This window comes from Magallana gigas, chromosome 8 (assembly GCF_963853765.1).
Source record: "Magallana gigas chromosome 8, xbMagGiga1.1, whole genome shotgun sequence".
Classification (NCBI taxonomy): Eukaryota; Metazoa; Mollusca; class Bivalvia; order Ostreida; family Ostreidae; genus Magallana; species Magallana gigas.
The window spans coordinates 47,109,493-47,135,497 of record NC_088860.1 but is presented as its reverse complement, the minus strand read 5'-3'; the positions used below and the strand labels follow the sequence as shown (position 1 = coordinate 47,135,497).

The 26,005-nt window shown below is 39.1% G+C and overlaps 2 protein-coding genes across 2 annotated transcripts in view; one reads left to right on the top strand and one right to left on the bottom strand.

The window, feature by feature from the left end:
* The window catches only part of LOC136269736 (dynein axonemal heavy chain 2-like), a 46,520-nt gene that overhangs the window by 3,323 nt on the left and 17,192 nt on the right, over positions 1-26,005 (bottom strand). The window contains exons 24-56 of the mRNA XM_066069782.1: positions 20,326-20,514; positions 20,145-20,230; positions 19,591-19,721; positions 18,964-19,113; positions 18,427-18,594; positions 17,948-18,108; positions 16,288-16,427; positions 15,802-15,934; positions 14,756-14,901; positions 14,270-14,480; positions 13,831-13,947; positions 13,467-13,608; positions 12,701-12,987; positions 12,350-12,514; positions 9,812-9,937; positions 9,341-9,556; positions 8,894-9,044; positions 7,348-7,497; positions 7,104-7,236; positions 6,472-6,616; positions 5,889-6,088; positions 5,295-5,421; positions 4,944-5,130; positions 4,394-4,599; positions 4,144-4,269; positions 3,825-4,016; positions 3,230-3,421; positions 2,903-3,087; positions 2,572-2,797; positions 2,308-2,424; positions 1,825-1,974; positions 1,391-1,567; positions 1,207-1,281 (exon numbers count right to left, since the gene is read on the bottom strand). Coding sequence (XP_065925854.1) covers positions 1,207-1,281; positions 1,391-1,567; positions 1,825-1,974; positions 2,308-2,424; positions 2,572-2,797; positions 2,903-3,087; positions 3,230-3,421; positions 3,825-4,016; positions 4,144-4,269; positions 4,394-4,599; positions 4,944-5,130; positions 5,295-5,421; positions 5,889-6,088; positions 6,472-6,616; positions 7,104-7,236; positions 7,348-7,497; positions 8,894-9,044; positions 9,341-9,556; positions 9,812-9,937; positions 12,350-12,514; positions 12,701-12,987; positions 13,467-13,608; positions 13,831-13,947; positions 14,270-14,480; positions 14,756-14,901; positions 15,802-15,934; positions 16,288-16,427; positions 17,948-18,108; positions 18,427-18,594; positions 18,964-19,113; positions 19,591-19,721; positions 20,145-20,230; positions 20,326-20,514 — 5,307 coding nt within the window. The remainder of the gene's footprint in view (positions 1-1,206; positions 1,282-1,390; positions 1,568-1,824; positions 1,975-2,307; positions 2,425-2,571; positions 2,798-2,902; positions 3,088-3,229; positions 3,422-3,824; positions 4,017-4,143; positions 4,270-4,393; positions 4,600-4,943; positions 5,131-5,294; positions 5,422-5,888; positions 6,089-6,471; positions 6,617-7,103; positions 7,237-7,347; positions 7,498-8,893; positions 9,045-9,340; positions 9,557-9,811; positions 9,938-12,349; positions 12,515-12,700; positions 12,988-13,466; positions 13,609-13,830; positions 13,948-14,269; positions 14,481-14,755; positions 14,902-15,801; positions 15,935-16,287; positions 16,428-17,947; positions 18,109-18,426; positions 18,595-18,963; positions 19,114-19,590; positions 19,722-20,144; positions 20,231-20,325; positions 20,515-26,005) is intronic.
* On the top strand, positions 21,750-25,578 carry LOC136270773 (uncharacterized). The gene is made up of 2 exons (XM_066069431.1): positions 21,750-24,997; positions 25,380-25,578. Exons 1-2 carry the CDS (start codon positions 21,881-21,883, stop codon positions 25,428-25,430), a joined length of 3,168 nt encoding a protein of 1,055 aa, XP_065925503.1. The 5' UTR covers positions 21,750-21,880; the 3' UTR covers positions 25,431-25,578.

Here is a 26,005-nt window from a genome sequence, read left to right as displayed (position 1 = left end):
TTAAAATGGAAGCATCCTCAGGTAGTGTAAATTCAAGTTTGTCAAATCATAGTTCCCATGGGTAGGGTGGGGCCACAATTGGGGGATCAAGTTTTACATAGGAATATATTGAGAAAATCTTTAAAAATCTTCTTCTCAAAAACTATTAGGCCAGAAAAGCTTAAATTTGAGTGAAAGCATCCTCAGATAGTATAGATTCAAGGTTGTTCAAATCATGGTCCCCGGGGGTAGGGTGGGGCCACAATTGGGGGATCAAATTTTATATAGGAATATTTAGAGGAAATCTTTTAAAAATCTTCTTCTCAAAAATATTTGGCCAAGAAATCTCAAATTGGCATGTAACCATCCTTAGGAAGTGTAGATTCAAGTTTGTTCAAATCATGGTCCCTGGGGGTAGGGCGGGTCACAATGGGGGATGAATTTTTATAGATAGAGAAAATCTTTAAAAGTCTTCTCCTCAAAACTATTAGGCCTGGAAAGGCCATATTTGAGTGGAAGCATCCCCAGATCATATAGATTCAAGTTTGTTTAAATAATAGTCCAGGGGTAGGGTGAGGCCACAATGGGGGATTAATTTTTACATAGGAATATATAGAGAAAATCTTTAAAAATCTTCTTTTTAAAGAATTTTTGGCCAGAAAGGGTTTAAACATGTGTAGAGGCATCCTTGGGTAGTGTAAATTCAAGTTTGCAAAATCACAGTCATTAGTGGTAGGGCGGGACCGTGATGGCGGTTTGAATTTTTACATAGGAATATAAAGAAAAAATCTTTAAAACTATTCTGGGAAAGTGTTCAGTTCAAAACTCAGTACTTAGTGTGAAAGCAACGGTTATGCAGATTTAAGTCTGATGAAACCATGATTCCCTAGAGAAAAATGGGGCCATGAAATGGGGGGGGGTATATAGGAATAGAGAAAAATCTTCTTACAGGTACAACAACAAAAGGGGCTTGGTATTTACCAAAAAATAAGAGGTTGATAAAAATTGGCAGATTTTCAATTTTTTTTAGCAAGATCTACTGTACTCAGTTGTCAATATATTTTGATACTGTAATGCTAATTTGATCAGAATTAAGGCAATTGTTGCTCAGGTGAGCGATGTGGCCCCTGGGCCTCTTGTTTTTGTGTAAGCACAGCATATAATGAATACTGTAAATGTACAAAATTAAGTTAAATTAATGTTGTATATATAAACATTGGGGGTTACCTTGGGTGGGCCGGTAATGTTGGAGTCATCCACCGTCATCACACTGAATTCCCACGACAACGAGTCCACGGATACCTATAAAACACACAATGACAAATGAATAATCAGATAATGTTATTTACCAGTATTTAAAACTTAGCTTTCATTGATTCCTACAACAGTGACATAGAAATGTACAACTTACACTGTTCATACGAGCCGAGGTTTGAAGGACAGCGGTCAGGAATCCCGTGGGGAACGTGAACCCAGACATCCAGAAGATGGTTGGGGGGTGGGCGGTCAGGGCCCACTTCTCAAACTGCTCCACTCTCTGTACCAGGTCTCTGGTCCAGGCTGCCAGGGGCTTCAGTGAGGGGTACGCCTACAAAACATGTGATAATACATCAAATATGGGACAAATAGGGACTCAATGCTGTTGATTGTGAGTGAGGCTAAAAACATGATGAACAGAGTATTCTGTAAAGGGTACATGTACGCCTACAAACAATAACATTAGGGGGGTATCAACTAACAAACCTGGGAATAGTTTTATTTGACATCCAAGAAGTCTTTATAATTGACTCACTTTGAACTGCTTGACAGTGTAAATGTAACATTGAATGTTGTAGAGAGACGTACCCTTAACCAGGACGGGGGGACATTGCCATCAAAGATACACTGGAATATGTTCTCCAGTTCCACAGTCATCACCACCAGACCCTGGATACCTTTCTCCAGGTCGGTCAGCGAGCGACGAATCTCCTCCATCAGGGCATTGTACCGCTGTATCTGTATATAAAACAAAGTCACAGTCAGTTAACTTACAAAGAGAGAGAGAGAGAGAAAGAGAGAGAGAATCTCCTCAATCAGGGCATTGTTCTATTAAATCTGAACAGTCAGTTAGTTTACTCACAGCAATAAGGAGAGAGAAAGCGAGAGAGAGAGAGAGACATACAGAGAAAGTGAAAGAGAAAGAGAGAGAGAGAGAGACATACAGAGAAAGTGAAAGAGAAAGAGAGAGAAAGAGACATACAGAGAAAGTGAGAGAAAGAGAGACAGTAAGATATCAAAGAAACACAAATAGACAGACAGACAGACAGAAGTCACATGTGTAACACCCACCTCTTGAAGCAGCACCACATTCAATGGTGACGGATCGACAGACAGGATTTTAGCGGTGTTGTCATAGTCGATGTTCTCGGGGATCTGTTTGAAGATGTTGGCTGCTAGATCTAGGACCTGTAGTAATACATAGGAAGCCATCAGAATACATGTCAAACAGTGTCACTGATTAAACATATAGTGTAGGTTAGAGTCCGACAATGGCCTTATCCTTGCAACACGTCCTCTAAAAACATAGAGTAAAAGGTCAAATCTAAAACTGACCTTGTCCTCGCGACTCTCGCCCCCGCTGGCAGCAGAGATCTGGGGCTGTAGGGACAGCAGCGTGTTGAACAACATCCTGGTCTCCTGGATCTGGGACTGGATGTCGGCATTGGGGTGCTGACCAAACGCCTCTGGGGGGTCCACGTTGGGCAGCATGCTGACATACTCCTTGTAGGAGGACAGGGGGCCGTCCTTGGGCACGTAGTATGTCGGCACAGAGGACACTCTGGATAAGGAAAATTCAAACAAATAAAGGAATTATTACCAGTACTTTGGTTTAATTATTACTGAATACAAGTATCAGAGCAGTCTTAAAGTAGATATAACTTACTTGTAGAAAGGCACACTGAGGACCTGGTCTTGGAACAAATCGGAGACGTAAGTCATCAACAGTCGCCGATCCCAGTCATCCGTGACGTGACCACCGTAGCTGATTCCAGCAATCAGGTATTTCAGGGCCTCCCATGGGGTTTCCTCATACTCATCTAGATAAATACTCAGAATGCTCTCCGATACCTGGGGAATATTGTCAACAATCAGTAGTTAGTATAGGACCTTTGTTAATTTTGTCAAATCCAACAAAAATGACAACAAATACAGAGACAAGAAAATATTTGGAGTTATAAAACAATTCAGAAAGGTGGTCCCTTTTCTATACCTCAAAGTCTGAATCATTGAACTCATAGGCAATGTTCCATCCAAGCATCAGGAACTTGCGTCGCTCGAGCAGCACAGAGTGGAAGAAGCAGAGTGAGAAGAGCAGCTTCCTGTACTTGTCCTGTTTGGTGCAGCGCTGGAACTGAGGCTCCGTGATCAAGTTGTACAGACGCTTCATGTTGGCCTTCAGTCCCTGTAACAAAACATTTACTTGATTTTTTTAATAATTTTTGTACATGACATACATAATAATACTTATTGTATTTTTAAGCCAACATTCATTATTTGTCTTTCCAACTATGAAAATTTTTGTAAGACAAATATTTAGACTTAGATCAGCTTGCCGAGAAATTATCACACACCCACTAATCTTTCTTGCCTGATCAATTTTGATTTACTGTGTAAATTGCCCTTCGGAAATCCCCAAGACTTTTCAGTGGCCTACTTTCGGTGAGTTGTTTGTCCCTACCTAGATTTCTGGTAACTTTACCTTTTTGCCCGTCCCGTCTCTACACTTTAGATAGCTTTACCTTTTGTGGTTCTGTAATCATCTTGATTTATTGCCCCTTCCCTCCCTAGACTTTCGGTTGTTTTACCTTTGGTGGTTCTGTGGTCATCTTGATGCCAGTCTGTAGGATGGAGATGGGGAAGTCAGGGTGGGGGCTGCTACTGAGCCACAGGCGGAACTCTGGGTGGGGGTCCTCCACCTGTAGCTGCTCCACCAACTTGTCCAGCTGGGGCATCCAACTCAGCGACAGGTGACAGTTGGCCAGGAACACCCAGTTACCCTGAAACAATCAGACAAGTGAAACAGTAACCCATATTGAACTAACAGTCTTATGACAGATGGCCAAAATAACCCAGATGTTGTGACCCATAAAGGTTTTGGCAAATTGACACACAAAATGGTCCTACCTCTCTCACACCCTGTTTGATCATCCTGGTTGCTATGGGAGCCTGTCCTTGCCCCAGGGAGAGGGAATAGAACCTCTGGGCCATCCCACTGGACTCAGACAGCTGGATCAGGGAACTTGTAGGGTCCTGTACAAACACAAAGAAATAACCAGGTTATTGAGTATAGAATTGTTAATTTTGTAAAGTTCCTAATACTTTCAATGTAACACTTTGTTACAAGAATATCCTACCACTCAGGACAGATACTGACCACTCCTGGGGACAGGACAAATATGAGGGGTGTCCTAGTTGTGGAGTCCTCCACCACCTGCTGCATGTCAAGGACAGGTGGCTCTGTGAACTTTGACCCCAGGTTGTTGATGATGAAGGAGGTGGCACAGAAGGAGACTCGGTCAGGACGCAGGGAACGGACCAGTAACATCCTCTGTAGCTCGTTACACGCATTGTCCCATTCACCTGTGATTAAAGACAGAGGTTAATGGACTAATTACATCACCTGTTACTTAATAAACATTCATAGAGGAGAGCCTAAATTTTTCTAACTTCCATATCTAGAAATTCATTCTGTGAGGATTACAGTGCCACTAGTACTATCATAATATTCTTACTTCCAGGTGCAAAGATTATTGAGGTCTCAGACTTATGTAAGTTATATCATATACAGCTTTAAGTTTTCCTATGCTTATGCAGAGAATATAAATTGCTTTTCAAATGCCATCCCTGTATAAGGCTGTTACAGTAACTATTTTATATAGTACCAGTACCTACCATTCCAAACAGGGACTACAAACAGTACAGACCTGGTAGGGGGGCGGTCTCTGGCTGGGCTGCCGTGTACCAGATGTTCCAGTCACGGGGGTACTGCTCGAAGGAGGTGATGATGCCGTGGAAGTTGGTCAGCTTCTCCAGCTCTGTGATGTTGTCCCAGGCCACGTCTCCCAGCCATCCCGAGCACGGGTTGTCCATCTGGTTCTCACGGTCCAGTACCTGGGGACAGAGTCAGAGGTCAGGGGTCAAACAGTGACCTTGAAACACTGCATTAACATCATATGACCAAAATGCTTAATACTGAACCCACGAAAATTTCCCGTGAAGTTCTCAAAATTATTTTACAACAAACACATTTTTCAATAATACTCTTAGATACTGACCACTCCTCCACGCAGGAAGAAGTTGTACTCGTCCATGTTGATTTTGCTGGCTGCCTCCAGGATCTTGGCGCACATTTGGAAGGAGAATAGCAGCTTGTGGCGCTCAAACAGACCGCGACAGGTGTACCTATACACACAATTATCACAATTTAATGTCCAATGTTTTTTTGAAATTCTAATTCATTATGAAGCAATAAATAGGAAAATATATCTTAAATTTTGTTATAACAATAAACGTACCAAAAAATATTTGTCACTTTTTAAGACTAATTCTAAAATTTGGCACCATCATTGACAGATAGCAAATCAAATAAGCTATTATATAAAAAAAAGGTTCCTTGGGAAAAAACTTAAAGTAAAGCATTAGGCACGATGGGTAAAAGAAGTGTGACTTGATGTGTAAAGAAACATAACTAATAAGAAGAGAAACGCGGCATGATGGGTAATGAAACATTGCATGATGGGTAGAGAAACATGGCATGATGGGAAGAGAAACATGGCATGATGGGAAGAGAAACATGACATGATGGATAGACAAACATGGCATCATTGGAAAAGAAACATGGCATCATGGGTAGAGACATGTAGTGTTACCTGTAAACAGCGTAGGTGTGGTACTCATTCAGGTTCTGAATTCTCTCCTCCAGTTTAGAACTCCTCTGACTCTTCTCAATGGACATGATGAACAGTTCTATGTAGGCATCCAGAGAGAACTGGTACATGGGATCTATGCGGCCCATGTCATTCAGGACAAAGAACAAGATGGAGGCTCTCTGGGCAGACGGTCTGTAGCCCTGCAGGCAGAAAACAAAATCGACACTACAGAATCTCTATCAAATTAAATTGAAATCACATCTAAAGACAATTAGAAATGTACAGATTTTTTTTCATCATACATCTTATAAAATTCAATTTTCAGTGCATAAAATCACTAAGTACTACACTTTATCTCATGGATAAATTACATGTATGTACGCATTATCTCATGGATAAATTACATGTATGTACGCATTATCTCATGGATAAATTACATGTATGTACGCTTTATCTCATGGATAAATTACATGTATGTACGCATTATCTCATGGATAAATTACATGTATGTACGCATTATCTCATGGATAAATTACATGTATGTACGCATTATCTCGTGGACAATAATGTCCGTGTCACTCACCTCTCTGGCAGCGTCAATCTTGACCTCGGTCGTCTCGGAGATCTGAAGCTGCTCCGTCACTTCCTGTGAGGTGATCTTGGACGTCTGCAGTGTGTTGACCAGCTGTTCATCGTCCAGCAGTGAGCCCTTGGTCTCATTCAGCAGCCTACAATCAGAATCAGTGGATGTCAAATACTGATAATTAGTCGAAGTTTGTCTTGTATTATTTTATAGTATCCCTCTACAAATCATAACATTGAATTCCTCTTTAGCTTTTGAAGTATCATTTCCCCAAAGAGTAACTGATCAACTTTATTTGCTTTGGGATGGGGGGGGGGGGGTAGTAGAAAGTGTCAATTTTTAAATCATTTCTTAAAAATCATTTTGGTACAATAGTTTGAATATATATTGTGCCTTTATTGCAAACACTACAAGATAAGAGTGGAGCCGATCCTGACAAAAAAATTGAGATCCCTTAGTGGTACAAGATTTTATCCACAGATATCAGTTATGATTCTGAGGGTGCTACCCCTTTGGACAGACCTGAGAATCTCATCCTCTAGCTTCGTAAGTCATTTTTTCATGTACATTTAACAATACTAGATACTACATATCATATATAAAGATCTGTAGATATAGAAAAAGACACAGACCTGAGAATCTCGTCCTCTAACTCGACAAGTTTCTTTTTCCCGGCCGCGATGCTCCGGACCAGGCTGTCCTTCTGTTCCTCCAGATCCGGACGTTCCTTCCTGACCACGATTCCCAACAGTTGGGCCTCCAGACCTACAAGGAGATGCAGTACATTACATCATCCACATTCCTTGTTGTACAATCAATCAAAACACAGACAATATTACACCATCTAGATATTAAATACACAGACAGAGACAGTACCTTGCTCTTTGACAGCAAAGTTGACAATGGTGGACTTGGTGGAGATCTCGGGCGTGTAGTGGGGGTTACTCAGCTTAGTGGTGATGTAGAATCGGAACTCTGGGTTGTACTCAATCTCTTTGTCTCCCAGCTTTATCATGTAAGCTCCACCTACAAACATACAAACAAATTCTCAACTCAAAAAAAGTTCAAATAGAATAGAAATAGTTCCCATGGTAGGAAAATTCTCATCTTAACAGTTTAAATCTGCTTATTAATAAGTGCCGTAAGTACAGAATAACCTTCTAAAACTTTTGAAGTCTCTAATTATTTTGACCAGTGACTCCTATAAGGAGGTTCCTAACTATTTTATCAGTGACTCATATCGGAAGGTCCTTACCCATCTTCATCAGTGACTTGAATAGGGAGGTCAATATATTTACTCGTTGGTGACTTGTTCATGGAGGTTCCAACATATTTTGTGACTTGTACAATGAGGCCCCTACTTATTTTAATCTGTTCAGTAATTTGATTAAGTTCAAAATGTCCCTTCAAATATTCATCAGACACTTGTACAAGTTAAGGAGGTCCAAACCTTTTCTCAATACTGACTTGTATGATGTCCCTACCTATTCCTATGTGACTTGTATAGGAAGGTCCTAACCTTTGCTCACCACTGACTGGTTTGAGGGGGTCCCTATCTATTTCCATCAGTGACTTGAGTAAGCTATGGAGGACCCTACTTATCAGAGACTTGTAGAAGGAGGTTCATATCTTTTCTATTCAGTGACTTGTATAAGGAGATTTCTACTTATTTTCATCAGACTTGTTTAACTAGCTATTGAGTTCCCTACCTATTCTCATCAGTAACTTGTTTGATAAGTTTTTGAAGTCCTTATCTCGTATCTGTTATATTCAGTGACTTGTATAAAGAGGTCCCTACCTATTTTCGTCAGATTTGTTTGATAAGTTTCTGAGGCCCTACCTTGTATCTTTTCTATTCAGTGACTTGCATAAGGAGGTCCCACCCTATTTACATCAGTGAATTGTTTGATAAGTTTTTGAGGTCCCTATCTAGTATCTTTTCTAAACAGTGACTTGTATAAGGAGGTCCCTACCTATTTTCATCAGAGACTTGTTTAACTAATTATTGAGGTCCCTACCTATTCTCATCAGTGACTTGTTCAATTACTTTTTAAGGGTCCTACTTTTTTCATCAGAGACTTGTTTGATAAGTTTTTGAGTTCCCTATCTATTTTCATCAGTGACTTGTTTAACTAGTTCTTGAGGTCCCTCACTATTCTCTTTAGTGACTTGTCTAATTACCTTTTAAGGTCCTTACCTATACTAATTAGTGACTTGCTTAACAAGGTTTTGGGGCCCTTACCTATTTTCATCAGTGACTTGTTTAACTAGTTATTGAGGTCCCTACCTAATCTCATCAGAGACTCGTGTGATAAGTTATTGAGGTCCCTACCTATCCTCATCAGAGACCTGTTTTATTAGTTATTAAGGTCCCTAGTTATTTTCATCAGAGACTTGTTTGATAAGTTTTAGAGTTCCCTACCTATTCTCATCAGAGACTTGTTCAGCACTGGGTCCAGGGAAGGATCCAGCTTTTCCTGTACGTTCTGCAAGACGACCGGCAGACCAAACTGGATGGCGGACTCCAGAGTCCTCATGTAATCCGACTGCTGCAAGTCTATCACTTTGAGGCCCTAGACAGTCACAGAATAGCAAGTGATCAGCACAGTGGATCAAACAAATTAGTTATTGAAAGAAAAGTTAAATATTATGATCAGGTGAACAGACCACAGACTAAAATCAGAATGTTTGAATAGATAATAAGCAATTGAAAACATAGTTGTTTACACTAGTCATGTTATCATTATGAAGAGTCTTAATAATCATATGAACAAGAAAACAAATTGAAAGTAAACACAGAAATGTCATGATACACAAAAGCATACCAGGAATGTTTCAAATACTGATAAGATTTTCAGAGCTGACTTACTCGTGAGGCCTCCATGTTCTTGATCCACTTGATGGCCTGACCTTGAGGGTCCACCATCAGGGGCCACCGATTAGATGAGGTCACAATGACTCCATTCTCCGTGGAGAAGGCATCGCTAGGCAACCCCTGGATGTTCCAGTCCCTGACCTGGGTCGGCTTGGCCATGAACTCACAGAAATTGAAGTTTGGTGCACAGGGAATTCCCAGCTTACGAACCTGTCAATTACAACAATTCTATCATTGTAAAATGCAAAATATAGGACTAGCAGGCTCAAGAAAAACAAGCAAAACCAGGTTAAACCAGCCTCAAAGTTCAATGCATCGAATTGCAACCTTCATATGAAAACAATTATCATCAATAAACACTTAACACAAAAATTTAAGTCAAATTTCCATAAACTGTTAACAAAAATGTCCTCCAATCAGTTCATCCAGATCTTGAATTCACTGTTTACAATTTTCACACAGTACCTCCTCAATCCATTTCTTCTGGACCAGTTCGTCTCTGTAATTTGACAAGAAGGGCCCCATGTAGGACATGAAGGCAGCTGCCATTAGGCAGTCTCCAGAGAGGTAGCCCATTCTCTCCTCCAGATCCTAAAGAGTTATACAAATTCCAGATTAGTTAAGGTACAAAATATATCAACATAACCCTCTTGAATCAAACCTACAAATGACATAAGCTTAAAAAAGACAGTGGTACATAGTAAAGCAGACCAGTTAATACAATGGTAGATAGATAGACTGGTAGATTGATTGATAAACTAATACATATAGTTAGTCACAGACCAGTGGATACAATGGTAGATAGATAGACTGGTAGATTGATTGATAAACTGATACATGTACATATAGTTAGTAACAGATCAGTTAATACAATGGTAGATAGATAGACTGGTAGATTGATTGATAAACTGATACATATAGTTAGTCACAGACCAGTGGATACAATGGTAGATAGATAGACTGGTAGATTGATTGATAAACTGATACATATAGTTAGTCACAGACCAGTTGATACAATGGTAGATAGATAGACTGGTAGATTGATTGATAAACTGATACATATAGTTAGTCACAGACCAGGTGATACAATGGTAGATAGATAGACTGGTAGATTGATTGATAAACTGATACATATAGTTAGTCACAGACCAGTTAATACAATGGTAGATAGATAGACTGGTAGATTGATTGATAAACTAATACATATAGTTAGTCACAGACCAGTTGATACAATGGTAGATAGATAGACTGGTAGATTGATTGATAAACTGATACATATAGTTAGTCACAGACCAGTTGATACAATGGTAGATAGATAGACTGGTAGATTGATTGATAAACTAATACATATAGTTAGTAACAGACCAGTTGATACAATGGTAGATAGATAGACTGGTAGATTGATTGATAAACTGATACATATAGTTAGTCACAGACCAGTTGATACAATGGTAGATAGATGGACTGGTAGATTGATTGATAAACTGATACATATAGTTAGTCACAGACCAGTGGATACAATGGTAGATAGATAGACTGGTAGATTGATTGATAAACTGATACATATAGTTAGTCACAGACCAGTTGATACAATGGTAAATAGATAGACTGGTAGATTGATTGATAAACTGATACATATAGTTAGTCACAGACCAGTTGATACAATGGTAAATAGATAGACTGGTAGATTGATTGATAAACTGATACATATAGTTAGTCACAGACCAGGTAATACAATGGTAGATAGATAGACTGGTAGATTGATTGATAAACTGATACATATAGTTAGTCACAGACCAGTGGATACAATGGTAGATAGATAGACTGGTAGATTGATTGATAAACTGATACATATAGTTAGTCACAGACCAGTTGATACAATGGTAGATAGACAGACTGGTAGATTGATTGATAAACTGATACATATAGTTAGTCACAGACCAGTGGATACAATGGTAGATAGATAGACTGGTAGATTGATTGATAAACTGATACATATAGTTAGTCACAGACCAGTTGATTACAATGGTAGATAGATAGACTGGTAGATTGATTGATAAACTGATACATATAGTTAGTCACAGACCAGTTGATACAATGGTAGATAGATAGACTGGTAGATTGATTGATAAACTGATACATATAGTTAGTCACAGACCAGTTGATTACAATGGTAGATAGATAGACTGGTAGATTGATTGATAAACTGATACATATAGTTAGTCACAGACAGGTAATACAATGGTAGATAGATAGACTGGTAGATTGATTGATAAACTGATACATATAGTTAGTCACAGACCAGGTGATACAATGGTAGATAGATAGACTGGTAGATTGATTGATAAACTGATACATATAGTTAGTCACAGACCAGTGGATACAATGGTAGATAGATAGACTGGTAGATTGATTGATAAACTGATACATATAGTTAGTCACAGACCAGTTGATACAATGGTAGATAGATGGACTGGTAGATTGATTGATAAACTGATACATATAGTTAGTCACAGACCAGTTGATACAATGGTAGATAGATAGACTGGTAGATTGATTGATAAACTGATACATATAGTTAGTCACAGACCAGTGGATACAATGGTAGATAGATAGACTGGTAGATTGATTGATAAACTGATACATGTACATATAGTTAGTCACAGACCAGTTGATACAATGGTAGATAGATAGACTGGTAGATTGATTGATAAACTGATACATATAGTTAGTCACAGACCAGTGGATACAATGGTGGATAGATAGACTGGTAGATTGATTGATAAACTGATACATGTACATATAGTTAGTCACAGATCAGTCGTTACATTGGTGGAAACAATGGTTGATAATGGTACTAGATCCACCAGTAGATAGAGTGGTATACAGTGGTATACAGAATGGTAGACGGAGTTAGAGTAGTAGACAAGAATGGAAGACCATGGTAGACAATATGGTAGGCAGTGGTTGACAAAATGGTAGACAGACTACTAGTGCCATTACCTTGACAGTCTCCTGCCAGCGCTCCTTCTCGCCGGCGAGTCCAGACATGAGTTTCGTGGCTCGCTCCAACATGAGCTCAGTGTACTCGGCCTTCCTCTTGAGCTCCTCCTTCTGAGCCAGCTTCTCGTCATACTGCTGCTTCAACTCAGCCATCTTGGCTTCAACCTGTTAATAATTTAAATTCCTTTAATTAAATATATAGATTTGACATAGATAGTCGGTTCAGCCACATGCATGCCATGCAGTTTGTAATAGTACGCAATAATAGTCATTCTAAATCTCAAGCAATATACTGTCTTCCTGTTTCTACGACAACATACACCACACATCTAACACACACTTTCACTTTACCTCAGCGAGCTTGGCTTTAGCGTCAGCCAGTGCGTCCTGTTTCTCCTTGAGCTGTGACATGGCAGCGTTCAGTCTCTGTTTCTTGGGCTCCACTACTCTGTAAACACGTCCATACACCTCCATGGCCCTGACCCACATACACAGGGACTTAGCTGCCCCAGACACGCGCCCAATGATGTCCGGCTGGAAGTCTGACTGGGAGCAGTAACTCCCGATCTTCTTCAGCACACGGTCCGAAATGTTGTCCTTGTCAAAGTTCATCAACTGCTTGATGAAGGTAGATTCTCCTGTATAATTATAATAAGAAATTCAGTCCCTGCAATTTTTGAATAAACTGGATATTAAAATCTGTTTCATCATTCTCCGTATGGTACGAAGAATTCTATTGGCTGGAGATAGGTCACATGATAGAAAGAAAATAGAGAAGGATATGACAACATTACAACATTTATTGAAATAACAACACCTTCAAGTTGTTCATTAGGTTAAGAAAGACGTTTACTGAATAGATTTTAATAACTGACAGAAAAAATCTATCTAAGGTAATCTGTTCAGTCTGGCGTTGTAATAAATTGTTTGAGCACTGACTAATTAAGCTGTCTCTTGGCCTTTCTATACATTACAACCATTGTATTACAAGCATTTTGGGGGCTGTGAGTTAATTCATTCACTGACCAAGCTGTCTTTTTGCTTCCCTATACATAAGAATATATTATATTAAGTTATTGTATAGAATTATTTGTGTATAGCTTTGTTGAGTACTGACCAAGCTGTCTCTTGGCCTCGGCCCAGGTCGGCTCGCTGCCCCTCAGAATCATCACGGCCTCCATCACCTTCTCTACCAGCAAGGGCGGACGTCCGTACGACTTAATCTCTGTCATGTCCTTCTTGTTCAATGACTCAAGAGCCTGAAAACATTATTGATTCAGTTCTTTATTCACTAGAGTAAGTGATCTTAATACACTTCAGGGAAAGAGAAGTTAATGGGTGTATTTAACACAAAGACTGTTCCTTGCATGCTCTAGAGACTGGAAAATTGAACAACAAATTGCTTATATAACCTCTTTGTTCACCTCAGAAAAAAGCTATTCACTTAAACTAAACAAGTCAAAATAGAGACTGTTCCTTACAGCGATAGCTTCCTGTAGGGCGGGCAGGGCTTCATCCAGATCGTGCTGAGCCAGATCAGCCATGTGTTGACACTTGGTCTCTTCCTCTGCAATCCTTTCTCCCTTCTGAGCCACAGACTGAAAGACAAATTCAAAAGACTTGTTTATCAAGTTGTTGACAAAATCAAAAGATTAATTTGTTTATCAAGTTGTTGACATAATCTTTAAGAGGGACTTATTTATTCTTTTTGTATTTCCTACTTAAAATCATACTGTTCACATATTAGTCATTTTTTGGTGGAAAGGTGCCTCCACAATAAATGCAGAGAGGAAATTACTGACGTGAATATTTATGAATGTATTGATTTACTAGTTAAATTAAATTTCTTTCTTTGAATGTTGAAGCCTTTTCCTTCAAAATCTACACTATGACACCAGACAGTTATTTAGCCCCCGTTACCTTCTGTTGTTCGTCGGCCTCTCGTTTCTGCTGTACAATGATCACCAGGTATTCGTCACACTGCTTCTGGAACTGGGCCACCTTCGTCTTCGCGTCCTCCAGCTCGATCGACATCTTCTCCACTTTCTGTCTCGTGTCGTCTATCTTACTCAGACCGTTCCTCAGTTTGTCAGCTGCTCCTCCCAACTCGTTCTTTTTGTCAAACAGCAGTCTAAGAAATCACATCAAAACCAAACATAAATCTTTTTGTAAAATGATTCTGTAATTTTTTTAGTTCCAAAAAGATTGGCGGGCCTTTTATTCATTTTACAGGCAATACACATATTTTACTGAACCAAATATAATTTCAGTATCAAAGAGAAAACTTCACGTCTACTGATCCCTGTCAATGGAAATTTACAGTTTCACTATATTTTGTCAATTACTTCACAACTGCACAGTTTCCGAAATTCAATATGAGATTTATGACGAGAATAAATTGTATACTTCTTGTATCCAGACACCAGTTCCAGATAGTTGGTCGGAGTGACGTAGTTATGTCTGCGGAGCTCCGCCAACATCCTCTTGGAGTACTCCGATACAGACTTGTGCATCACAGAGAACATCTTGGCTAACGATGGCTTCAGTTTGTCCTGAAATTGAAAGAACTCTCGATTAGTCCAGTTTTTTATTATGTATATGAAATATTTTGTAGGATAAGACACATCATTATCTGAATAATTTTTTATATCAAAGGGGCATGGTCACGATTTTGGTCATTTTTTTCCTTCCGATTTTAATATTTGCAATGCTTCAGTAAGACATTTTCAATAGGCAACCAAAATTTGAGACAGTGTCATTCGTTGAGTTATAAGCGAGTTACAGAGCTTGAAATTCTTTGCTATGCAAACAAGGCTTTTGTTTACATTTTAAATGTTAAAGTTGAAAATTCCAGTTGTAGACCTAAAATGAATGTGTTAAACGTTAGAAACTCTGTAATTATGCTTAAAATAAATAAAAAGATGGACAAATCAGGTTGAAAAAGATTTTTTACTGTTATATTGAACCCATGTAAACAAAAACAGGGCACGAGCCTAATTGTTTACTTGACAACGAATTGTCAGCCCTGTATCTTGGTTATAACTCCACGGACGACTCTCAAATTTCAATTGATCATTTATTTAGAAATGCATTTCTAAAGCATTGTAAATAATAGAAACAGAAATATAGATTAAAGAGTATTTTTGGTAATGAAAAAAAGATGTCATTGATATTAGTATAAAAGTTAAAAACTAGTCTCTCTTCTACGCGGTATTGATAAAAAGATAATATGCTGATAGAATTTTGACATCCTGGCAGGATCTTGTTTTGGGGGAGACATAACCTCACCCTCAGATTAGCATGATCTTATTGCACAGTGGGGCCGAGACCTTGACAATTACTTTACTCTTTCCTTTGACTCCAAAGAGAAGATTTTGGCAAGATCTTATTTTGGGGTCATTAGATTTAACCCCTCCTCTGACCCCTGAAAGAAACTTGTCACTAAGCATTACCTCCTCCTCTGACCCCAGAGAGATCTCACTCAGGTACTTGTCTGCCACCTCCAGAAGGGCGTCGGCCGGCCACTCACTGAACCAGTCAATGGTCGTACAGTTCACAAACGCCGGGTACATACGGATACGGTTCCTGGAGAGATCAAAGGTAGATAGCTGTTAAACTAAGATATTACTTCCCAAGATATCGATCCCAATAAATTCAATGTCTAGATTCCAAGATTCAAGCTGCCTCAAATATATCAAGGAATGCTGACTTCATTGAAAAAGGAATATCTATGGGTTTTTCTTTTCATTTTAAAAATGAAAAAGGAAAAAAAATGAGCTATTACCCTTTCCCAAATTAAAATTTAGTCACACCCTTTTGTTTTGTTATTTTTGTGCATAAAAACTACCGGTAGATTTAAACTTATATTGCGTTAACATATTTTGTTTACTCTCTATAAAAGGTATTTTGAAAAAGTAAACGTGAGGTTCTCAGCTCACCTGAAGGGCTCTCCCACTGGAGTCATACACAGCACAATGTGCATATTGGCTCGCACTCGCTCGATCAAGTATGCAAAGATGCTCTGAGGGCTGTCGTCTACTCCTTCTTTCTTTGCGATGTCACTCAGAGCATTTCGCACCTGGGATTGTCAAACACAAGATGCACAAGATAAAATGATTGATAGCAAGCTTCTATAGCCAGACCTGCTATGTGTCTGGCTACTCACTGCTAAACATTGTACATCATGTGGTTGCTCATAGTATATCATTGTCAGGCTGCTTACTTTCTCTTTGCTCTTAAATTAATGTGTTAGTGCATATTTATCCAAACTTAATTACAAAATTCATTTAAAATTATGTGTCTTTCCTTCATTTTAATTAATTAAAATTATTTTTTTTCTTTGTAGAAAGTAAAACTCTTTCATTTGTATTTCATTTGAAAAATTACATCTTCAATAAATTTGAATTAAAACACAAGTTCTTTATTTACATAACGTAAACGCTGTATCATTGTACAAAGTGCCTGAGCAAAGAGAAAGAAATTTGGTCCGTGTATTATTGGTTTCTGCACTACACAATGCCACAACAACCACAGTGTCACACATGGATACTGTAAATGGGGATATTTCCACGCCGATGTACGCAATAATTAATTCAAAATTCATGGGAAAAAAACATTTTATCCAAAATATTAATTTGCAGTCAAATCAGCTTGACATTACTTTTAAGAGAATTTACATTCACCAATATAAGTTTTTGCATTTTTTTTTTCTGCGTAATACTACCAATTTGTGGAAATACACAAGTTTACAGTATCCGTCGGTGATCAGACTTGTCCACCTGACCACCAATCAAATCCGAGTAAATAGATGTACACGCTAAACTACTGTGTCAATAGATTAATCATTCTCCATCAATTAACACTGATTAACAAACAGTTCAAATGTCAATCTCTGCATATCAAAACACAGCTATTAATTGCTTCACAACACATGTGCATTAAAACACAAAAAGCCATCAATCCAATTTTGTCTGGGTTTTTTTTTAATATTAACTTGAATCAATATAATAAATTATTGCTGAATGATAAATTGAATCAAATCAAATTTTTTGCAATTTCATATATATTTCTAGTCTTTTGATGAGTTAATATTATTAAATTAAACATCCTGAGTGTGGGACCAGTGATTCTGAGTCTCCTTGTGTGTGTTCAATACTAGAAGACACTAAATCTACCATGTTTAGCAATTTTTTATATCTTTAGTGAGAGTAAATTGATTAACTTATCAATTAGTTTATTTATTAATCAATCAATAAACTTAAGAAACAATTTCCTTCAGATAAGTATCGCACATAAGAAATTATTGTGTTGGTTGTTTATCATAATTATTGTTGTTAAACATGTTTCCAACTGAATCATTAGAAATGGTAGGTTAGTGTCTTATGAAGCGGTGAGACCCACACAGGTGGTGCTTATGTGGGACCTACACAGTGGTGCCTAGAGTGGAACCACACAATGGTGCCTAAAGGGGAACCATACAGGTGGTGCCTATGGGGAACCCACACAGGTGGTGCCTATGTGATACCCATATGGCAGTGCCTATGTAGGACCCAACACAGCTGTGCCTATTTGAGACCCACACAGTGGTGTGTATAAAACCTCCTCAAACTCGTCTGGCTTGTACAGGTTGGGAACCTCCCCACTGCTTAGGACGTTGTTGATGTCCTCAAGGAACCCTTCCTCTACAACCTGGGTGTCATTGAAGATGAACACGGATGTCTTGTTGTCTACGCCTGCCTGCCAGTACAACCGCTTTAGATCTACAACCACAAATAATGGTGGATCTGTGACATCAACAACTAAATGCTATTATTTGTTTACTATGATATATACCCTCTCTGAATTTGTTTTTGCTGGTTAAGTTCAAGTAACCATGAAACTTATCGTCTCTGGAAATTTTGTTTGTGGCTGTGATCACTGTCCTCAATACTCACCGTCTCTGAACTCGTTTTTGCGGTAGTTTTGGTGTTCTAAATACTCACCGTCTCTGAACTCGTTTTTGCGGTAGTTTTGGTGTTCTAAATACTCACCGCCTCTGAACTCGTTTTTGCGGTAGTTTTGGTGTTCTAAATACTCACCGTCTCTGAACTCGTTTTTGCGGTAGTGTTTGGTGACCTCGATCTGGAAGGTTGTGTATTCACAGATGTAGGCAGAGAGTCGGGTCAAACTCTGACGTCCACTGCCTCCAATACCGATCAGCAACATGTTCCCCCGGGGCTGTCTGATCACTCGGACAATCTTGGACACTAATAGAGACAACAAGTCAAATCATTCGACAACGTGTTGAAAAGACTTCCAGAAATACATTACAAGCAGAAGAGGTAAGCTATTCTTTGTTAATATTAGAATAAGTGTCAATCATTTCATACTTAATTGTACTCCTTATTCAAAGAGTCATCATTTATTATAAGTTTACCATAATTAAACAATAAAACCATCAAACAAAATCATTGCAAATCTTCTGGATCAAATTCCTTTCATTTTACAAAGCTTCTCAAAATATTTTATAGCTTCCATTCAACATTATTAAAGTTGGAATGCAGATTTTTTGGTTAAAATATTGTTTATAGCCTCCTGAATATGTCATTAAGTAAGTTACTGAGATGGGCGCGTACCGTGTTCGATGGCATCCCTGAAGAGCACCAGGTCCATATTGATGACCCCCGGGGTACTGTTGTACTCCTCCAGGAAGTCCGTCATCTGCTTCTTCAGCTGGCTGATGTCCTGAATGTCCTCGTACACGTTGTCAGGGTTCATGTAGTCACCTATGTACAGAAAACATTATAACTTCTTTATAAAAGTGTTTGGACATGTTATTTTAGAAAGTGTTTGTCAGTACTCTCAGTACCTTGAATACTCGCAAAATAGGGAGCTGCTCTTTAGAACAGATGTCGTGGTTTTTCAGTACTCTCAGTACGTTGATTACTCATCAAATATGGGCGGCTGTTTGTTGGGACAGATGTTGTGGTTGATAGTTTGTCAGTACTCTCAGTACGTTGATTACCCACCAAATATAGGTGGCTGAGTGTTGGGACAGATGTTGTGGTAGATAGTTTGTCAGTACTCTCAGTACGTTGATTACCCACCAAATATGGGTGGCTGTTTGTTGGGACAGATGTTGTGGTATATAGTTTGTCAGTACTCTCAGTACGTTGATTACTCACCAAATATGGGTGGCTGTTTGTTGGGACAGATGTTGTGGTAGATAGTTTGTCAGTACTCTCAGTACGTTGATTACTCACCAAATATGGGTGGCTGTTTGTTGGGACAGATGTTGTGGTACGTCTGATCAAACAGGGTTCCCAGCTTCTCTGTCATGATGTTGATAAATGTCTCTGTGTCTTTCTCCTCGACCAGACGGTCAGAAAACACCCTGAGAATAAACAGAACTTAAACTCAAAAACGTAAAAACATCATCTACAGATTCATCTACCATATTCCCTTTCAGATTATTTCCCCAGCTAATAATATACATGCACAGTTCAGCTTTTGGTTGTGTAACTCAATTTTTGTTATCTAATATAATTAACATATTCAGAGCAAGCTTTGCCCTCTATCACAGTTTAATTCAAACCCTGCCACAAATATCACTTATATTTCAATGAAGATATAGTTACCATGCACAAAAACTTATTTTGGGGGGGGGGGGGGAATGGTGATGTTGATGGCGCTTTGTTTGTTAAAGTTTATCAGTACAAAATGGGTCTATGGTCAGCACTTTTCTTGAGCATTAGTGGAAGCTATAAAGACTAAACCTTGGCTGTAAGGGGGGTCTGTGTATTGGGTGCACAATTACCTGAAGCATTCATGGATCCAGAGTCGAGTCATGGCGTGCTTTGTATCGTGGAAGTCTTTGTGAGCTCTCAGTAAACCTTGGAATATCTGCAAAATAAAATTTAAATCTCTCATTCACAAACCCTCACAATAAAAGTTATTGTGAAATCACAAAAACACAGATGGAGGCCTATTAAGTGTACCTTGGAGATGTCCCTGAGGTTGAGGAGGTAGTGTATCTTGGTGGGTGTGGGCAGGAACTTCTGGACGACCGCCTCGTACATCTCAATGGTGGCCTGAGTCATGATGTCTCCGATCGGCTTCACCTCTTCTTCAAAGTCCTGAAGCTTCTGGTTGATCATGCTGCCGAAGATTCGCTTGATCTGGGACTCCTGTTATACACATAGAAACAATTATAGAGAGATAATACACACATATAGTTAGACATAAACAGAGAGAATAAACTATTGGTGTATCACGCTGCTGAAGATACGCTTGATTTGTGACTCCTACAATAGTAGAATAGGAGATATGTTATACCTGATCTGGGATTCCTGTAATTTGATCAGTAATACACGCACAGAGAATAAAAGATCTTGTTTATAAAACTGTAAGATTTTCAAACCAAACCTTACACACAACATAATTGAGCATTGTAACGTACTTGATATGATTGTAAATATATATGTTTGAATTTCCCGCTTTTCTTTTTACTCTCTAAACCTGTCACTGGAGTGACGTGTACACGGCTAATTTTAAATACCGCACTCCAGTCCGTGCAGACCAGCAGAGTGGACGTGTGTCTATTTAGAAGCACGTGGTAGTCACCAAGATTGGGAAATTCTCCCTACTTTGTTCATTTCCGAATGTTTATCACCATTTTCAAGGGGATGACGGTTTATACCAGCTGAATTGTGACTACAAAGTCGGAGACGAGTACGGAGCGCCAGACCCGCCATTTTCCATCCATATCGGGGACACGTGGCGTCGATGTACGTGTATGGTGTATGGTGACCGGGAGCGGTCTACGCTGGAGACGTTGGTATATGTGTGTTGTGTTGTGGTGTCCTAACGTACCGGAGCAACGGTTGTGTCATCTGTCCGTGTGTCTGTGTGTCCGTGTGTTGGTCTATGTGATGTCCGGGGTTTGGGTGAAAAGTCACCGGAAATATACCGAGGAACCAGGAAAGGAAATGTGACGAAATTTATTGAAATTTCACTTTCATTGTTTTGAATATTTGGTTCTCGTATAATTGTAGTGATATTTTTGTGAAATTGATTTGAAAGTTGATAAACGAATTTAGAGAAATTATTTGAAAATCTAAATATATGTGAATCAATTTAAGTGTTTAAATTTTGGAAAGAATATTTTGTTTTGAAGTCAATTTAAAGATTTGTTGTTGAAATTAGAGTCGACTCTCTCTTTTAGAATCTGGTTTAATATTTCTTTCATTTATTTTTTTTCTTGTATGTATTTTTTTTCTTATTAAATATTTGTTTGTTTATTTTGGTGTTTTGGTTGTTTCTGATACAGACATCTGGCAATTCCAAAGATCTCGTCTGATCATTATATCAGTTCAGGATATATGATTCATGACATTTTGGTGGCAGCGGTGGGATCGCTTTGATTGCTGTGTTAGTTACAACCTTTACAAAGTGGGCAGAATTCACCCATCCCTTGTGAGTATTTTCTCTTCATTTCTCTAGTCCTGCTCTAATTTCAGCCTTACTATCTCTGTTTCAGTTAGGTGTTGAATCATGTCGGAGTTACCGTCGTGGGTTAATGATCAGATTAAGAAGGGGGCATCATTGTCTGATTGTTTAGAAATGTTGAAGTTGTTGAGTGAGAAGGACAGGGAAGAGAGAAAGATTGAACGGGAAGAGAGACAGGCTGAGCGTGAGATGAAGAAAGCTGCGTTGGATCATGAGTTTAAGGTTAAGGAGTTAGCATTGAAAGAGGAAGAGTTAAAGGTAGCTAGAGCTAATGGAGGGAAATTAAATGGTAGTTCATCTGTCCAGAATTCTCATGTTAAGCTTCCTAAGTTGGAAGAAGGTCAAGATATTGATGTGTTTTTGAGATCATTTGAGAAACTTGCAGCGTTGCATAAATGGGATAAGTCTGAATGGGCTATTCACTTGGTACCACTGTTGACAGGTAAGGCATTGGAAGCTTACTCTCGTCTAAGCGATGGTGAAAGTGGTAAGTATGATAAGATTAAGGAGGCAATACTCAAACGATATGAGTTAACTTCAGAAGCTTATAGAGAAAAGTTTCGACAGGCAAGGCAACAATCTGATGAATCATTCAAGGATTATCAGGTACGTACAGAAAAGTATTTATCGCACTGGTGTGAAAGAGAAGATATTCATGGGCAATATAACAGTCTGTACGATTTGGTGTTGAGAGAGCAATTGCTTAAGTTTTGTGATAAAGATTTGCAGGTATGGGTTCATGAACATCGACCAAAGAATGTTAAGGAAGTGATCGATTTGGTTGAGGCCTATCAAACAGCTCACAAAAGGTTGACGTTCGGAGGGAACCGCAAAAATGGAACAGATCGAAATTCTCAAGGTAATTTCAATGTAAATCAGGGGCAATTTAAAGCTGAACAAGGAAAAGGCCCGCAGGTCAAAGACAGAGCCTGTTACTATTGTAAGAGGCCTGGGCATATCCAGAGAGACTGTTCTCTTTACAACCGAGGACAGTATAGAAAACCCGAGGACAAGAAGTTTGGTAAGCTTGGGTTGTGTTTGTCAGAACACGAAAATAAGCAACATACAGAGGGGGGAAAACCTGACTTGTATACAAGTGCAGCGTTGGTCAAACTCCCTGGTGTAAGTACAGGGGATACAAAAGATGTAGATGATAATTCAGTACCAGGTTTGGATATTTCTAGGGGAAGTGTAGGAGGTAAAGAGGCAACAGTTTTGAGAGATACTGGTTGTTCAACTGTATTCGTCCACAGTCGTCTAGTCGAGAAGGAGCAAATGACTGGGAGAGGAAGGAAGATAATTCTTGCTGATGGGTCCGAGAAACAATGCCAAGAAGCGTGTGTAGAGATAGATACGCCATTTATAAAAGGTAAATTGTTTGCTCTTATCTTAGATTCTCCATTTGCTGACGTCATACTTGGAAACGTAATAGACAAGATCGAGAAAATGGAAGTTGAGAAACCAGCTGACTGTTTGGCAGTTCAGACAAGAGCACAGACTCGATTGGAAGCAGAGGAAACGAAGCCTAGACCAAAGAAGACAGATGATGGTGAGCTAAAATCTGACATTTGTGATACAGAGACATTGATCAAATTGCAGGAAACTGATCCTAGCCTGACACGTGTGAGGGAAATGACATTTGAAAAGCCAGACGAAGGTCAGTCATACTACACTCTCAAGGACAAGATTCTCTACAGGGTATTTCCTCGTGAGGTAGGAAATGACATATTTCAGATTGTCCTTCCCCATAAATACAGGTCGTTGGCACTTGAAATGGCACATGACATTCCTATGTCGGGTCATATGGGAGTAAAGAAGACCAGAAACAGGATTTTACAGCATTTCTTTTGGCCTGGAATTTTTTCAGACACATCAAAATACTGCAGATCCTGTCCAGAGTGTCAAAAAGGTACGGCGAAAGGAAGAGTGAAAAAGGTACCACTTGTAAGTATACCTACTATCGACGAACCATTTCAGCGAATTGCACTAGATTTTGTAGGTCCTTTGCCATTGACAGAATCCAAGAACAGATTTGTTTTGGTATGTGTAGATTATGCTACAAAGTATCCAATTGCAGTAGCTCTAAAAAACCAAGAGGCGGAGACAGTAGCAGAGGCCTTGATGGGAATATTTGCTGACGTGGGTTTTCCAAATGAAATCCTCACAGATCAAGGCAGTAACTTCATGTCCGAGTTGATAAAAGAACTGTGTAGATTACTGAAGGTGAGTAAATTGGTAAGTTCTCCGTATCATCCTCAAACAAATGGCCTGGTGGAAAAGTTTAATGGCACTTTAAAGAAAATGTTGAAGGCATATGCGGTCAAAGAACCCTCAAATTGGGACAAACATCTTCCTTATGTTCTATTTGCTTATAGGGAGGTTCCAAACGAAACCACTGGATTTTCTCCTTTTGAAATGCTTTTTGCAAGGCAGGTACGAGGTCCTTTAGCAGTCCTGAAAGATCACTGGGAAGAACCAGAGAATTGTCAGTCATCTGTTCTGAGTTACCTACTCGAAACAAGGGAGCGATTGAAGGAGTGCACAGAGCTCACAAAAGAGAAGGAAAAAGTCGAAAAGCACAAGCAGAAAGTGTATTACGACAGGAAAGCTAGAACAAGACAATACGAGGTAGGTGACAAAGTTTTAGTATTGCTACCATCTAATACATCAAAATTACTTGCACAGTGGAAAGGTCCATTCGAGATAACAGAGAAAGTCGGTAATGTTGACTACAGAGTTAAGGTGAAAAGGAACAAAGAGACAGTATTTCATGTCAACATGCTGAAAAAATGGTATGATCGTGAGGACAAATGTGAACAAGACTTGTCGAAAGAACATTTATCAGCTATTGACATACTGGGAGGTGTGTATGAGAGTATGGACTACGATTCTGAATTTAACGACAGAGCATCACCTTCGTTAGAACTTCAAAAAGGGGCTGAAGATGTAGTTTTTTCCAATACACTGTCGAATACTCAGGTTTGTCAGTTAAGAGGTTTGTTGAATGAGTTTTCTGATGTTTTTAGCGATATACCCAACAGAACAGATGTAGTTCAGCATTCAGTAAAACTTAAGTCAGACGATCCCGTCCATAAGAAGCCGTATCCTGTGCCCTACGCACTGAGGGAACGCATGCAGAAAGAGATAGATAATATGACCGAGGTTGGTATTATTGAACCCTCAACAAGCCCTTATGCGTCACCAGTGGTTTTGGTAAGAAAAGATGACTCTTCTATCAGATTCTGTTGTGATTATAGAGCGTTAAATAGTATCACTGTATTTGATCCAAGACCAATGCCGCGCATGGATGACCTTTTGAACGAGGTGAGTAGAGCAAAGTTTATCAGCAAAATTGATCTTACAAAAGGCTACTGGCAGATCCCGCTAGATGAGGACGCAAAGCAGAAGAGCGCATTTGTGACCCCCATGGGCCACTATCAATTCACGGTAATGCCGTTCGGTATGGTAAATGCGCCTGCAACTTTTGTCAGATTGATGCACAAAGTTCTCGATGGTTTGCATTCATTTGTTCAATGTTTTATAGATGATATTGGAATCTACAGTGAGACTTGGGACGATCATCTCCAGCATTTGAGAGTAGTTTTCCAGCGATTGAGGGATGCAAAGTTGTCTGCAAAGCCATCTAAGTGTTGTTTTGGGTTTGATCAACTAGAATTTCTGGGACATGTGGTCGGAAAAGGTATTGTCTCTCCTAAGCAAAGTAAAGTTCAGGCAATTCAGAAATTCCCTGTTCCTACTACAAAAAAGCATGTTCGATCATTTTTAGGGACCATAGGCTTTTACCGGAAATTCATTCCACATTTTTCAGAACTAGCTTCACCTTTGTTTGATCTTACTAGAAAGAAAGGTTGTTCTAAGATAGTTTGGCTTCCAGTGCATCAGAAGGCTTTTGATTCATTAAAGAATGCTATAGCTAGTAACCCAGTGTTGCGTAGTCCAGATTTTAGTAAGTTGTTCTATCTGCGCACTGATGCATCAGATTGTGGAGTTGGGGCGGTATTAGAACAGAATTTTGAAGATGGTAGACATCCAATTCTTTATCTCAGTAAGAAATTGTCAGATACTGAAAAGAGATACGCAGTGATTGAAAAAGAATGTTTTGCAATTATCTGGAGTATTAAGTCGCTCAGAGTTTTTCTTGAAGGTCGA

Bases quoted from the DNA above. Each gene is read 5' to 3' on its own strand.
- LOC136270773 (XM_066069431.1), top strand. From the start codon at position 21,881: ATGTCGGAGTTACCGTCGTGGGTTAATGATCAGATTAAGAAGGGGGCA. The intron at 24,998-25,379 runs GTTGGTATTATT...AATGTTTTATAG, and splicing joins AGATAGATAATATGACCGAG to ATGATATTGGAATCTACAGT.